At 40.2% G+C, this 16423-nt stretch overlaps 2 protein-coding genes across 3 annotated transcripts; one reads left to right on the top strand and one right to left on the bottom strand.

Moving 5' to 3' along the window:
- Positions 1841 to 3792, top strand: LOC109723471 (E3 ubiquitin-protein ligase PUB22-like). The gene has a single exon (XM_020251846.1). The coding sequence runs from the start codon at positions 2223 to 2225 to the stop codon at positions 3495 to 3497; it is 1275 nt and encodes a 424-aa protein (XP_020107435.1). The 5' UTR covers positions 1841 to 2222; the 3' UTR covers positions 3498 to 3792.
- On the bottom strand, positions 6093 to 11424 carry LOC109723470 (coiled-coil domain-containing protein R3HCC1L). Of its 2 annotated transcripts, XM_020251844.1 has the most exons (6): positions 11037 to 11419; positions 10839 to 10942; positions 10493 to 10762; positions 10250 to 10411; positions 6755 to 6844; positions 6093 to 6568 (listed from the first exon to the last, which is right to left on the bottom strand). In XM_020251844.1, exons 1-6 carry the CDS (start codon positions 11351 to 11353, stop codon positions 6375 to 6377), a joined length of 1137 nt encoding a protein of 378 aa, XP_020107433.1. In that variant the 5' UTR covers positions 11354 to 11419; the 3' UTR covers positions 6093 to 6374. The 2 variants fall into 2 exon arrangements, with proteins under 2 accessions (XP_020107433.1, XP_020107434.1); XM_020251845.1 differs by lacking the exon at positions 6755 to 6844 and having other exon boundaries at positions 11037 to 11424.

Genomic DNA, 16423 nt, shown 5'->3' with positions numbered 1-16423 from the left:
TCGCCTCGGATTGTTTGTAGATTATTAATTCCAGAGAGTTTACGATAATCTCGTCGGAAGAATTTCTTTTCGAAAAACAAGAAAGAGAGAATGTGGTACTACTCTTCAATGCAAGTGACTCTCTTTGCAAATTCGAGACCATTGGTTATCAACATTCAGCAGTTCAACCAGTAGAAAATGGTTACCTTCTTCAACCGTGGCCTGCCAAAACGCATTATCTTATTTTGATGGATAAAGTGCATGTTTCGTCCTCAAACTATGAGGCAGCTGATACCTACCTTAGTTTTAAAATTTATTATAATTTTTAGCTCAAACTTTTAAAATTGCTGCAATTAAATTTTATAACCCAATTTAATTAATTAAATATAGATGTTCCGCTAATATATTAGTGAAAAAGCATTGCTTTGATTGGTGATGCACCAATAACTAAAATTTTATATCACTTTTATTTTAGTAATGCGTCAATATTTAATCAAATAAAATAAGTTATAAGATTTGATTGTAATAATTTTGAAAGTTGACGTTAAAAATTACGATAAATTAGAGTTTGAGAACTAAAATATCACATGTCTTACAGTTTGAAAACCAAACATGCAATTAACCGATTGTGATGGAAGAAAACATTGTCCTGCTTCAGCTTTTGATATGGACAAATTAAGAGATAAAATACACAGCGGTCAAATTACTTTGTTACACTTAGTTTTTGAAACTTTGGATTTCGTGCTTAGCTTTCCTTTGTCTCAAAATTAATATATAATCTGCTTCTTTCCTGTCGGTGCACATTGTAGAAACTTGAGTAGTTAATTTTGTAAAATGACGAAAAAAAACTAATGAGTGAAATTTTTTGTGTAAGCATAATTAAACCAAAAGAAGTTGTTCTCTCTCTCCTTTCTTTCTGAAAAGAAGAGAAAACTTTAAGCCTTTTCAAGTTATTTACACCTCTTGGGGAAAACGTGTTTACTTGAGAAACCTAAGAAATTAAACAAAATTTAAAGTTTAACGATCCAATTTCAATGTTCACTTAAAAGAGTTGCATTTATATCATTTATTCCATAAAACAAGATTCCATTGATTCAAAACATATTTAAGAGGTGATTGTGTGGTTCGGTTTGGTGCCGCCACATAGAATTAAACTAAGCAAGCACACCAAAATCATATCATTCAAAGCCACCCCATATGTTTCAACTACGTATGGTAGTACCCAGGTCCACTAAGTTAAGAACATGTTAGGAAATAATTCCCAGCTATATATAAACTAATTTGTCGAAATTTATCGACGACAATTCAACGCACGGTCAAAGTTTTCTTGCTAATTTTCTCACCGGGGGGAAAGTCAAAAAAGAGAGAACTAATTTTCATGGCTTACCACCCACCTTATAATGTGCCCGCCCAGAAGTACGACTGGGTAAATTTGTCAACGTTTGAGCATTTCCAGATCCATATATTTATTACAAAAACATACAAAAAATTAGTGCCCACAAAGTGCTCCCATCCATACGCGCATCCCATAGACCACATACAATATTTGAGATTGAAAGAATACGGATACGTGATAAAAATACTTGATGAATGTAGTACATGAAATTTTAAATTCGAAGTTTAATTACTTTATATTTTTTGCTAAAGTTTATTCTATAAATTCTAATAGCATTGTTTGATTTATAAGAAATTAGTGCATAAAAGTTGGTATATTTAACATTTTTCAATTTTAATATAGTAATAAATGTTTAGGAGTACGGTGTGTAGTGCACGGTGCACCGGGTGCATGAAATAATTATTGCTAATTAATAGCAATATTTGTTTCCTTGCCAAGAAGGACATGTACATGATCAACGTAGACTTTTTCATGTTTGATTCTCTCCATTCACTTCTCCCACCATATCCCCTCTCCATGAAAAAGCTTATTACTCCTCCAACTTCCACCAGCTTCTTTATCTTCTCATCTCTATTCCACAACTTTTTTTCCTCAACCAAGAGCATCAAACATTATTGACCACTAGAATATGCATATAGGGCCATAAGCGTTTTTTATATCTTCGAATCCAAGAGTTTGTAGATCAAACTCTTCCTGGGTCTCCTTGGATAATAAACCCTACTTCTTGATCATCTTAATTGGTTTCAACTTTTTCTCAAAAGTTTTATCGAGTTCTATTCATCTCTTCAAACTAGTTTTATCAAGATATATATAATAACTAGATAGTAATTACTAATAAATACCATTAATGGCCGAAGTAGAAGTTCCACCATATTTCCTCTGTCCAATATCACTACAAATCATGAGAGACCCAGTAACGCTTTCGACGGGGATCACCTACGATCGCGAGAGCATCGAGCGGTGGATATTCAGCGAGAAGCACGACGTGTGTCCGGTCACCAAGCAACCGTTGTGCCCGGTCGACCTCGAGCTCACACCGAACCACACTCTCCGCAGGCTTACCCAATCATGGTGCGCCGCCAACGCCTCGTCAGGCATCGAGCGGTTCCCCACCCCCCGCCAACCGGTCAACCGAGCCCAGGTTGTGCGGCTTCTCGAGGAAGCCAAGCTCCCTCACTCCCAAATAAGTACTTTTCGCAAGCTTAAATCTATAGTTGCAGAGAGTGATCGCAACAAAAGGTGTGTTGAAGCTGCTGGTGCAGTAGATTTCTTAGTATCCGTGATTATGAATGCTACCAACTACTTAATAAGAGAACAACAAGAAGGAGGAGGAGGAGAAGAGTTATGGGAAAGGTTGGAGCCCTCCACAAGAGCTTGTGACGAAGCACTTTTGATTCTACACTCTCTCCAAATCTCCGAACAAAGCCGTGCCACGGTTATCCAAAAGAATGCGGGATTCATCGACACGTTAGCGGCTATCATGTCGCGATCAAACTATCGATCGCGAGCTCACGCCGTACAAATTCTCAAGTCCTTACTCTCTGTAATGACTCCGACCCAAAAGATCAACACGAGCAAGCAACTGATCGAAGAGGTCGTCGACGTTGTAGAGGACCGCGTCTCGTACCCCGCCGTGAAGGCCGCGCTTCAAATCCTTGCGATGATTTGTACGTCGGATCGAAGGAATAAGGTTACGGCCGTCGAAGCCGGAGCTGTGCCGGCCATGATCGAGTTACTTTTGGATGAAACGGAGAAGAGGGTTTGCGAGATGGCGCTGATGGCATTGGATCAGCTGTGCGGCTGCGCGGAGGGGAGGGCGGCGCTGGCGGACCACGCGGCAGGGATGGCGGTGGTGTCGAAGAAGATACTTAGGGTTTCGGAGGTGGCGAGCGAGATGGCGGTGAGGGTGTTGCATTCGTTGGCCAAGTATTCGGCGACGAAGGCCGTGGCGGATGAGATGTTGCAGGTGGGAGTGGTTTCTAAGATGTTTCTGGTGCTAAGCCAGGTGAGCTGTGGGTTGAAGACCAAGGAGAAGGCGAGGGAGATTGTTAAGTTGCATGCTAGGGTTTGGAGGGAATCCCCTTGCTTAGGGCACTTCAAGCATTACTATTCTAGCTCATGAGTAAAGGTATAATAATTAAGTAGTGCATGCATGACAAATTTTAAACAAAATAGTAGATATGGACTATCGATAGCATTTATGTGAATTTCGTATAAAATATGAGTGTTGTCTCCATTGTCATACAAGACGCGTGCATCTTACTAATTTTCTGTTTGGACAGCTGATTTTAATTGTTTTTTTTTTCTTTTCTTTTTTTGAGATTTTAGCTAACATCTATGCACTGATGTTGCTTGATAACTTGGCATGTAAATATGACAAAAATGATTCAATTTGTTGATTGATTTGTTTCCAAAGATTTCAGATGTTGTGTTCTGTGACTACATCAGTAGATACCATTATTTTTTTTTCTTTTAATTGAACTCTAGTTCTTATTGTAGAGACTTACTGTGTTTTTAATCGACAAGTTAACGCCAACTAATACTTCCAATGTTGCAGTTTACAGGCTAACAACTTTTGAATGAGTGAATACTATTTGAGTAGAACTGCTCGAAAAGTATTTTCGATAGAAATAAAAGTTCTAACTTCTTTTTTGAATCCAGAAACTAATTATGTGTAACTCTCACACCGAAAGCTTTTCGGGAAAACATCTTCCACAAGCTTTAAGGCAATAGAAGATGTGCTGTTGTAATAGCTCAATAAATCTCACAATGAAACTAGCAAGAATGTATTGATTGCAATTTCATATATATACCCGAGAGGGTAAAAGGAAAATTACATAATAATGAATCAATCAAATAGCAAAATTTTCATGAAAGCAAGAATTTTAGTTTCTATTTTGAGAGATCAGAAATTATGCGTACTGTTTTGGACAACCTGATTGCAATGCTTAACCCTTTTGTTTTTGAGAGAGAGAGATAGATATATAGCACGCTACCCGTTTCGTTTATTTTATTTAGAAATAAACTTAGCTGGAAATGTGAATCAACTAGAATTCGAACTTGGGGTCTCGGATACCAATCACCAACTCCTTTGCCACTTACTTTAGGGACAGTCGGTCAATGTTTAACCTTACGTTCCAAAATTATTTTCAAGGATGCAGATTCTCGACCCTTCTCGCAGAACCAAGTCATTTATTTTTTTTCATATATCATTTTTTTTTAAAAAAAATTTCTTATATGAATCTTCATAACGAATGTAATAATCGGTTAAAAGTGACCTTCGACTCTGATGGCTTTCCAACCAGGTATTATTAAATGCAAGAATATAATTCAATTTCTAGAAACGTTCAGATAAGGCCTTCACAGCTACTGCCAGTGTCAAAAAACTGCGGAAGAGATTGTCAAAAACACACGCCTTATTTGATCAACTGTTTATTTGCAATATACATCATCAAACTTCTAGATCACAAAAAAAAAAAAAAAGTTTTAGATGCCGTGGAGTTACATAAAATGACATGAGCAAAATTGAATAGGAAAGGACCAAGTTCTGACGCCGGCAGTTAGGAATCAGTCTGCTTAATCAAACTCATCCTTTTTTCCTCCCGACTGAAGGGCCGTCTCGATCATTTCAAGCTTTACCGAAAGTAGCCCTCAATCCTTAGTTTAAAGAGCAATAAATCACAGTTTTTTGCATAATAATGATTTGAAACTTTGAATATTATGTGCAAACCCTTCCACACTTGATATATGTAAAATCATCTCCGATGTTGTTACCCTCGTGCATATGAATCTGAATTTACGAGAATTCATTAGAAAGATAAGATAGCATAGAAAACACTGACATACTGCAGCAAAGTTTGGAGGAGGAATTAAGATACTCGGCCAATCTAAAAAAGTTGAAAAGCCAACAGTTGTTGTCGTTGCAGTTCAGTTGGGTTCATCAGGGTGTCAGTCTCCAGAAGGGTGTCAAAAATCGCCACCCATAGGTTTTACCAACTACCCAAGACATTTCAACATAATCAGACAACAATCAAATCTTTTTGTGAAAAGAAATATCAGCAATCAAAATACCCTGCAGCTAATGACATACCATTCAAACATCAAACAAGTTACGCGCCGGAGGCTGAATTGAGAATTCAGACGCAGAAGGGTCATCTCAAGTCGCAAACCCGAAAAGACATTCAGCCATTCGCTGATCTCATCGCAAGTCGCGAACCAGAAAAGACATTCAGCCATTCACTGATTTTACTTCTACATCAAGCTGTACAAGCACATAAAAGTTCAACTGGTGCTCTGCAAAGCATGAAAGGTGTTATATCACCTAAAAATCAGAGTTGTAGACAAGAGAAAAACAACGAATCACACTATTCCAAGCAAAACATCTGTCAAGAATCTGCAGATGCTTCATGACCAAGCCAATGAAGGATATTCCAACTGTTGGCTTTAACCATGATAAAATACTGAAAATGTGGTATAGTCCTGCCCTACCGATTAGATCACTGTGACCAACTAATGCAGCCTTCTAAGTAGTTTAATCTGCGTCATGAGATATAAGTTGGTCCACAACTCATGCTCCGATACAAAATCACAAAACCAATCACACACAAGACAAGAAGCAGAGGTGCATATATCTACTTTTGGCAATTCTGTAAAGCAGAGAGCAGGATTGTACCATCCAGAAGACCTAATTACATGAATGCACATAAGGCATAGCATATATCTTCAACAAAAAAAATAACGATAACTTCTTCAAATTAGTTTCCCACTGCTTTACAAATGTTTACAATGAACAGTATTGTAATGTTCTATTCACATGACACACTCAATGATATTATTCACAGAGGAAAGAAGAGGGGGGGAGATAAAACACCCTCGAAAGCTGAAAGCACAGCCAGCATGTGATGCACAAGAACATGTTCTTCAAACCACTCACACAAACAAATGTGATGAGAACAACCAATCAAAGGGAGATGATAAAAAGGTCGGTGCACATAATATGCTAAGATTTGTCTGAGCCCCAGGCTTCGTCACGCATTGTTTGCCGAGCAACTATTCGGTTCTTTCGCGCTTCCTCCTGCTTCTTCAGTTCAGCAGAGCCAAAATTTGAGGTAGGTCTTATTCCCATCACTTGGGCTATCAATCTCTGGGCAGTTCTTGCTGACGTCTTTGGTCTTGGATAAGGTGGTTCCAGATCTGCAACAACTCATCTTTAGAAGAAGAAGAAGGAAAGAAAAAAAAACAAACTAAACAAGGGAATGATCAAAATATACGCATGAAAATTTCTATGTTGGATGCACCAAAAAACATAAGGATTAAATTGCAGGAGATGCATGATAGGAGAAAACAACGAAATTAAAGAGAAGAAAGGGAAGAAAGGACCTTTGATGTCAAGCTTAGGGAAAAGATCATCGTCCTCATCTAGTAAGCGTAATTTGTATCGGGACGACACACTGTTTAGAGCCTCATATGCTAGAAAGGCAATAGTCGCCGCATTCAATACACAACAAAAAAAAGGAAATATTAAACTAAATAGTAAACACGAAAAGATATTGACAAACCAATCTCGTAAAAATGAAATATATTTAGTCACATTGTAGTGGCATGAAACATTTTTTTTGCAACATTATATATCAAGAGATTTAACATGTTCATATAGAAGTGTCAACCTAAATATTGAATGGAGAACAGAGGAAAGAAAATAGAGTTCTAACAAAATGTCAAAGATGAAGCTAGCTGATAAAACATAGCAGCAAGTTTGCCCATTATAACACATTTCAAAGACGAGAGAGAATACAGCAGTCACAGAGTAAAGGTGTCAACTTTTCAAAAGGCACCAACAATATACAAAGCCATCAAGATACCGCGTATGCGCTAGCTGGATGCATATGCACCCAATTCTACAATTCAATTGGAAGAATAAAGCTTCCATATGTACAAGCATAGTTATAAATTTGTGTGTAGATGCAGTACTTGAATCCTCGAATATATGTGCACCCATATGTGTGTGCATACATGTACTAAAGTATATATGCATGCATATATGTGTATACATATGCATATAAATTGCAATGTTGCCAATGTATTTTGACCTTATCAAGAAAATTTTATAAATCAAGGTATTGTCCACTTCTCCAGTCCAGTGGCTTGGCCTTTTCTTCAGTCTAGTCAGTACTTCACAAATACTGATGTAAATTCTACGGAGATAGATTGTGGAGACATTGCTATTAACTCAAATGGACTGCTTACACTTCAGAGCCAAATTTGAAAAGAAATGAATAAGATAGTCATATTTCCGTTAAAATTAAATGAAGTTAATCGATGCCTACCGAATTGTAACAACCTGAAGAATAAAGGAGTAGAGTAGTTAAAGGAGAAGCAGTAAAAAAATGGCAACTTTACAAAATATAGGAGAGATAAGCGGCATCAGCGAGTGGAGAAGGGCGAGCTCGGTGGAAAGGTTCGGCGAGAGAGAGTGCTTGGACGGGACTCCAGCAGGACGACGGGCTAGGGCATCTGGGAAGCTCGGAGAAGATGAAGAGTCGAGGAGGTAGAAGAAGGTCCGCCTTGAGGGCAGAAAAGAGGGAACTTGCGGATCGAAGCTCCAGAAAATCGGAGCGGATGCAAAAGGCGGACCCACGACCCGCCTTCCGCAGAGCGGACTAGAGGAGCGACCCGGGATCCACTACCGAACCGCAACAATACTTAATGGGTCGAAGCTGCAGTCTTTCGGATCGGGGACAAATGGCGGACCTAATACTCGCAGGGTAGGGGGTCTAGAGGAGGAGGCGCCCGCTAACCCGCATCCATTCACTAGAGTGCCTTGGACCTGCCAAGCCCAAACCGCGGCCCACATTACACCGTTGAGCCGACTGGCCCGAGGGCCCGGGGCTCCGGGCCAGTCCCTTATAAAGCCCGCCGACTACTTTCAATTAGAATTCGCTTTCCTTCATTTCAAAAAATGAAAACCACTCGTGCACCCCCTCCACCGCCAAGCAGCAGGAAAAATAGAAAGGTACCTCCGCCGCCCTCTCCCTCCACCGCTGCTCGGCGGGGCCCGAAAGAAAAACCCCCCCGTCTGTTCGAAAAAGAAATGTACCTCCGCCGCCGCCACCTCTGCCTCCACCGCCCCAGCCGCCGCCCCCCGCTCCGCCGGCGAGCAGCGGCGGCAGCAAGAGAAAAAGAGACGTAAGAAAGATAAAGATCGTACCTCAGCACCCGCCGCCTCTGCCGCCTCCTCCGCCACCGCCGCCGCCCCTACTATGGGGATCGCAACGACGACGGAGCAGCGGGACCCTACGTCGATCCTCTACCTCCGCCGCCCCCACTTCGCCGGCGAGCAGCGGAGGCAGAAAGAGGAAAACCCCTCCGCCGGTGAGCAGCGAGAGCGGGCGGAGGTACAATCTTTATCTTTCTTACGTCTCTTTTCCTCTTTCTGCAGCGGGACCCTACGTCGATCCTCTACGCCGCCCCCACTCCGCTGGGGGTAGCGGCAGCAGAAAGAGGAAAACCCCTCCGCTGCCGAGGGGTGGCGGCAGAAAGAGGAAAAGAGACGTAAGAAAGATAAAGATCGTACCTCCGCCCGCCCCCGCTGCTCGCCGGCGGAGGTGTTTTCCTCTTTCTACCACTCCTGCTCGCCAGCAGAGTAGGGGCGGCGGAGGTAGAGGATCGACGTAGGGTCCCGCTGCTCCGCCGTCGTTGCGATCCCGATAGTAGGGGCGGCGGCGGCGGCGGCGGAGGCGGCGGGTGCTGAGGTACGATCTTTATCTATTTTACGTCTCTTTTTCTCTTGCTGCCGCCGCTGCTCGCCGGCAGAGCGAGGGGCGGCGGAGGCAGTGGCGGAGGTACATTTCTTTTTCGAACAGACGGGGGGTTTTCTTTCGGGCCCCGCCGAGCAGCGGTGGAGGGGGGCGGCGGCGGCAACGGAGGTGGCGGCGGTATCTTTCTTTTTTTCCCGCTGCTCGGCGGCGGAGGGGGTGCGCGAGTGGTTTTCATTTTTTGAAATGAAGGAAAGCAAATTCTAATTGAAAGTAGTCGGTGGGCCTCGGGCCAGTCGGCTCAACGATGTAATGTGGGCCGCAGTTTGGGCTTGGCACTCTAGTGAATGGATATGGGTTAGTTGGCGCCTCCTCCTCTAGACCCTCTACCCTGCGGGTATTGGGTCTGCCATTTGTCCCCGATCCGAAAGACTGCAGCTTTGACCCGTTAAGTATTGTTGCGGTTCGGTAGTGGATCCCAGGTCGCTCCTCTAGTCCGCTCCGCGGAAGGTGGGTCGTGGGTCCGCCTTTTGCATCCGCTCCGATTTTCTGGAGCTTCAATCCGCAAGTTCCCTCTTTTCCGCCCTCGGACCTTCTCCTACCTCCTCGACTCTTCTTCATCTTCTCCGAGCTCCCCAGTCGCCCTTCCTCCACTCGCTAATGCCGCTTATCTCTCCTATATTTTGTAAAGTTGCCATTTTTTTACTGCTTCTCCCTTAACTACTCTACTCCTTTATTCTTCATGTTGTTACACGAATGTCCACCACATACTTCTTTGGTCAATTAATTATGCACATCTCATATATTCTTAACATTTGTTGAAACCTTTGGAACATCCCGACCTAGACCCAAGATTTACTTAAACCTTGTCGAATTCCATGACGAAATGTGTTTCCATTAGCATGTCATCCATCAAAATATTTGCTACTAGAAGTTTTTTGATGATCCTTCTAGCTTTTCCCTACGAGAAAACCATCCTTTCAGCCTTTATAATTTTACGGCGGTTATCAAAATTTAAAATTAGTATCAAATTCTGAACCAGGCATCAGAAATTGCATGGACCTAAAAATAAAAGTCTTTTTTGATAGTCTAAGCAGAGAACCAAGATAAGTAAACTCACCGACTGATGGTGTTCGAAACACTGCAAGTGCCACAGTATCATTAACCCATCGAATGGCCACTCCACGATCCCTAAAGTCTTCGAAGATCTTTTCTAACTCTGTTGTGCGAGTACTAGGTGGAAAATCGTACACAACAAGAACATGGCTAGTCCCAAATCTCACTGCAATGATGAAAGCCGCAATCTTTATAATTCACGATGAATTAAAGAAATGAAGAACAAAAGCCAAAACCTGAAACTCACCGCTTCTATTTCCGGAAGCTTTATCGGCATCCTGATATTCGTGAGCCTCTGGCTTGTCCTTGGCCTCTGCTTTGTCCTCCAGAGTCGTATGCTCACCATGATGATCACTATATAACACACTCTTGTCGTAAAGAAACGAACCCCTTCCCCTTCTCTTGGGAGTCGCAGACACCACCGGCTCTTCCACGACAGTGCTTTTTGAAGAAGCAGCATCAGTTTCCAGCTTCAAGGAGTCCTCTATCGCTCCGCGATCCACAATGGCCTCCCAATCTGCTCATTCTCAACCAGAAAACCTTTATTCAATCAAAAAATCGTTCAAATGTGCGTAATGTGTCGAGAAAGATACCATCCTCATCGTCCTGTTCCTCTTCCTGGTTTTTCTTAGTCTCTTCCGAAACCCTAACGTCCTCTTTCGCCGGAGTCTTCTTCTCCTCCGCCGGGTCAGAGCCCCTTCATCCACGACAAAAACCGAATCAAGCACGCAATATCCCAAACCATAACCCTAATCCCGAGAGGCAGATCGAGACGTCGGTGGGGAACTAACCCTAGATTGGGGGAAGGGGTCCGATCGGCGCGGGCGCGGAGGGCGAGGGCGCGGGAGCGGAGCTCGTCGGCCTTGAGGGAGAAGCCGCGGGAGGCGTGGAGCTCGGCGAGGTCGCCGAGGGCGGCGGCGAGGCCGAGGTCGCCGGGACACGGCAGCGGCGGCGGCGGCGGCGGTGTTGCGGAGGAGGAGGAGGGCACCTCCTCGGCCTCGAGCCTCGCGACCACAGCTTCGAGGACGGATATGGCGCCATCGACGTCGCCGCGGTCCACGAGATCCTCTACCTCGTCGGTCCACGCAACGCCGCCGCCACCGTCCATGGCTACTCCTCCGGAGATATAAGAGAGAGAGAGAGAGAGAGAGAGAGAGGATGGACTAATCCGAGTAATAAATGCCCACCCTGTGGTTGTAGTAGTGGGAAGTGAAACGAACTTGATGGTCTGTTGCAAAAGGCCCATTTGGGGCGATACTTAGACTCCTAAATGGGCCAAACGGCACTACAGGGGCCTTTAAGCAAAGGTTAAATAGGATTTCACGAGGCCTAGTTGCATGAGCCTTTGCATTGAATGAAGTTCTAGTCAAGTATCTATTTGCGGATTCTTTGCGGGTCAAGTTACGCTCAATTGGATCATGTTAAATTGGTTCCAACTTAAGTTTAGTTATCCAACTAATTTGATCGAGTTGGATTTGCCTATTGTTACATCTTTCTTACGATTTAGTAGTCAACTTTCCAGCCTCAATTTTTCATTTATAAGACCCCAAGGCAAATAGGGTCCAAAAGCGTAGCATGATTTATTTCGTACTCTCATTTCTATTAAGGCTTCGTTTGAGATTGCAGTGAGATTACGCTATGTGCAGTGAGATAGTATGATCGAAAAATACTCTGTTTGTTTTCGTACATAATATTATATTCCGTATATTACGATGAATCGATCATGTTATTTTTTTGCGGCTTCATTGGAGAACGCAGAACCTATATACTTTTATCCCAACTTTATTTTATCTGCTAACGTCAAATAATAAATTTCAATACCAAACTAAGCCTAAGAAAAAAGCTAGAGTACCAAGTAAAAGAAAAGTTAGCATGCGTTTGACTATGCACGGACATGAAACAAATTCTCAGAATCCTTGGAACGTAGACACGATTACTCAATCCAATGTACCTGGATACATAAAATAATAGCAATAAACATCGTTCTCAAAAGATCGTTAGTAGCATTATCAAACAAGCTCACGAACGCATCCATCGCCGCATCGATCGTTTTCTACTTCTTTTACTTGCTGTTTATCACCACTTTTCAATTCTAGTCCAAAGAACCTGCCAAGGATCCCAAAGCTAATGACATTTAAAAGACAAATATTATTTAATTAGCAGGACCAATGTTTTTAATTTTAGCCTTTGACATTTAGGATTCAGAATCTCGTTAGTTTCAACCTCCTACTGTGTATAAGAGAAACTTCAAATTAAGTTTCTTTACGGAACATTTTAGTACTAAATAGTTCTATAAGCCCGTCCATTTGGCATCTAAACTATTGATCTTAGCGAACCAGACAAAATCCAACCTTCCACTATTTCAATCGAAAATTTTAGATAAAATTGGATTCTTAAAATTTATGCATTCCGATTCTGATTCAGCATACATATTCAACAAATATATTGCCTCAAATTGACCCAAAATTTGCACCCAAACCTGTGCGCAACATTCCGAGTTTATGGACAAAATTAGACTATTGAAATCTAACAAGTAATACCGATTATTCTAGGACAAGTGGTAAAAGGTTTTGGTGGTTAGTATTCTAGGTTTTAATCTCGAATCCTAATTGATTCACATTTTCAGTGAAGCAAGTAAACAAGCTATCTTACTCTCAAAAAAAGGAAAAAAGTAAAGAAAAAATTACAAGGAATTAAAACATCTAGATTGGATTAAGTACGCAAGTGAAAGTTCTAGCAAAAGCGTACATGGATATATATATATAGAGAGAGAGAGAGAGAAAGAGAGTTCCGTTACTGTACTCTTATGAGTATTGACTCTTTTGTATTCATAAATTTTCACCGTTAGATCTATTTCTTTGACCATTTTCACCCGTTGGATTATACTATTCAACTAACCATTCACTTAATTCTAGAGGATCACTATCATCCTAATCGCACATTGTTTCATCCAAGGACCAAAAACTTAATAGTACCAATGACTCCGTGCTATTAAATAGTATTCTAGCCTTATTTTATATATATATAGTATAATTTTTTTATTGAAGGCTATTTTGCATAAAAAATTTACAAGTTTTAAGCTTTTGCAAAACTGGGCCATCTTTTTTTTTCCTCTCCGAAAAGAGAGGCGGAGGCGAAGGCGTCTCGCCTTGTCTTTGTCAACCGTGCCCTCGCCCGCATTCGCACATGGCCCGCCCTCTTCGCCTCCGACCCCACCAAAACTGCGCTCGATACCGCCCTTTAGGATGCCCCTCCTCACCTCCACCCATGCGCTTTCGCCTGCACCCGCACCCACTCACCCTCGGCCCTCCTTGCCTCCAACCCCATCAAGGTTGCACCGTGATTTTTTTTTTTTTTTTTTCTCTTCGAACCTCCTCCATCGTCTTCGTGGCCCCTTGCCACCTACCTCCCCCTCCACTTTCACCGCAGCAAACTTTTCAACCATCAAACCCACTTCCATGCTGTGTGGTGGGCCGCCTCCGCTTCCGCCTCTCTCTTTGGAGAGGGAAAAAAAAAAAAGAACGAGAGAAAATGAGAGAGAGAGAGAGAGAGAGGGAAAAAAGTATTTCGGTCAGTTTGATAAAAATTCGATCCGAATCTGAAAAATAAAAAAAGATGATTCAATTTTACAAAAGCTCTACATTTATGAATTTTTTATGTAAATTGGTCTTTATTGAACCACATAGTAATTATATCTAAACTATTTGACTGAAGATTTAATGATTAGTATTCGAAAGTTTAAATTAAATTTAAAAAAAAAAATACTAGGCACAAGTTAGACATTTTGTACGACCTGGGGAAGAAAAATATCTCTCTGATGGAGATAACGTGGCGATTACGCTCCATGGAAGGTTGGCACCGCAAATAAATAAGTAAAGAAAAAATGGCAACATCTATAATGACGTAGCAAATGACGTTTCCCCACTAGCGAGTTAGTGTGATTGCGACGCTGATTTTTAGTCCAAAAAGTTCCAAGTACTTGGTTTGTTTAGGTAGCTTGTGAGGAACATTTTGGGGTACCCATTACAATAAGTTCAAGAGGAGTCTCAACTCTCAACTAAAGTGGCTCGTTATTTCGTGTTGCCTAATGCTTTGACATAAAGCTCTCTCGATTGCTTGTTGAGTGCAAGTGTAGGGAACTACGTATAATTGAGTTATTGAGGGACATGGTAATTTTATAATCCAGTTTTTGATTCAAATTCCACCAAAATTTAATTCAAATTATTTCATTCGGATCCTAAAGGATGAATTTACTAACTAGTTTAAAACATGTTGGATCCTCCCATAACTGCTCCAAATATCACGCACTTACGTCTGATTTTAAATTACGCTATCTGAAAAGAAGTTAGGATATTATATGTAAGGACTTAACTATAGCTAGTTTATTAATATTAGAAGCTTGTTCTGACCTACAATGAAAATGCTTAAATATAAAGTATTGGCGGCTAATGATATGTCAAATCTTATACACCAATCACTCTTTCAATGCAAGTCGTAGTTCTTCCGTTTTTTCGGTTGCAAGATATTTTTGAGTCTTATAAAAATGCTTATGCGAACTATTAATAGACCCAACGGGGCCATGGCACCCTTTACTTTATAGTCCTTTGATAGCTTATAAATTTTTAATTAATTTTTAAAATATAGAGCCTATCTTCTTTTTTTTTTTTGAGAGAGATAGGTAGCACGCTACCCGCTTTGTTTATTTCATTTAGAAATAAATTTAGCTGGAAACGTGAATCAACTAGGATTCGAACTTGGGTCTCGAGTACCAACCACTAAGTCTTTTGCCACTTGCTCTAGGAACGGTCGGTTTATAAAAAAATTTTAGTACTAGTATAGAGCTCTCTTTTCTTATATGTTTCATAGGTGAAAATACGCTAAGAACCTCTTAATTATAGTATATTTTAAAATAAGTTCTTTCAACTTTAAAATTTTTATTTATACATTTTTACCTTTCTAATTATTTTTGATAAGCTAATTTATTTAACTAAATAAAATATTATGCTAAATTTAATAATTCTATTAGATATTAATCATTGATTTTTATTATTTTATTTAACAAAAATTAAAAAAATAAATTCTAACTAAATTACTATTAGATTTAGTAAAATTCTTAAACTATTTGATTAGAATAATGTAAATAAAATAATTAGAAGTTAAGGGAGTGCAAATAATGAAATAAATTTAATATTTTTAACATTGATTATCTAATTACTAAATTTTTTTATTAAAAATTTGAGTAGTTAGAATCTTATCTATTTACTAAAATTTTTATTTATACATATTTTGCCTCCTCTCGTGATTGAATTCTGGCTTCGTCCCTGACTAAAATTGCCTGCTTCAGGCATTTTTCTCTCTAAAAAATTTACTATACCTACATTTACCTAATGCAGAACAATTGAAGCAAGAGGACATATATCTGAAGTGTTTCTTATACTATAGCGAGTATATCGATATCAGTAGCAGTATTAATTTAAAATGGTCTACATAGTTTTATCAACTCTGTGTCTTCTAATGTTAAAGCCAAGCTAATTAGACTAGCAAGTCAATTTTATATGTAAATTCAATTCCTTAACGTCTATTAATGTGACACCCTTAGAATGTGACTAACTCTTTTTTCCCATTATTATTATTATTATGTTCATAATAATAGACTCCTCTTGGTACACTCTTTGGCGTGCTACTGTACACTCCAAATGAATAGTAGTGGGTGATATCATTATCATTCACCAATTAGTCAACTAATATTAAAATAATTTGATTAAAAAAAACAAAAACCAACCAAACAAAATGACCCAAAATTCATAATTGCTTAGTACCTACTCATCGTAGCAATATAATCCGATAGAAAAATTATTTGGCCAACATATTTTGATATAAGATAATGAGCAAGTTGTGATGTTAATTACTCATTCAATATAAAACATGAAGCAAATTATCCATGCATTTGTTTTAAAATTCATAATATAATTATCGAAAATAATCAAGATAAGCGACGAAAAATGAAGCTAAATTGAATTCCATCCCGACATATATCAATCATTCAAACGATAAGGGAGTTAGCCAAATCAATAAAAACATATATAAAAGATAGTTGGTTAGTACATTATGCGGATACATAAATGAGAACAAAGGAAACAAGTAAAAAACTCTTTAAAAATTAAGGGCCCACATTACG

Source organism: Ananas comosus, linkage group 17, assembly GCF_001540865.1.
Source record: "Ananas comosus cultivar F153 linkage group 17, ASM154086v1, whole genome shotgun sequence".
NCBI classification, from domain to species: domain Eukaryota; kingdom Viridiplantae; phylum Streptophyta; class Magnoliopsida; order Poales; family Bromeliaceae; genus Ananas; species Ananas comosus.
Note: the sequence above shows the minus strand (reverse complement) of the source record. Positions and strands in the feature narration are given on the sequence as shown.

What these genes read in the sequence shown, in the direction of transcription:
- LOC109723470 (XM_020251844.1), bottom strand. Translation starts at nt 11,353, where the DNA reads ATGGACGGTGGCGGCGGCGTTGCGTGGACCGACGAGGTAGAGGATCTC. An exon ending in GGAACAGGACGATGAGGATG is followed by an intron (nt 10,763 to 10,838) that starts GTATCTTTCTCG and finishes GAGAATGAGCAG; the next exon opens with ATTGGGAGGCCATTGTGGAT. An exon ending in CCCTAAGCTTGACATCAAAG is followed by an intron (nt 6,569 to 6,754) that starts GTCCTTTCTTCC and finishes GAGTTGTTGCAG; the next exon opens with ATCTGGAACCACCTTATCCA.
- LOC109723471 (XM_020251846.1), top strand. Translation starts at nt 2,223, where the DNA reads ATGGCCGAAGTAGAAGTTCCACCATATTTCCTCTGTCCAATATCACTA.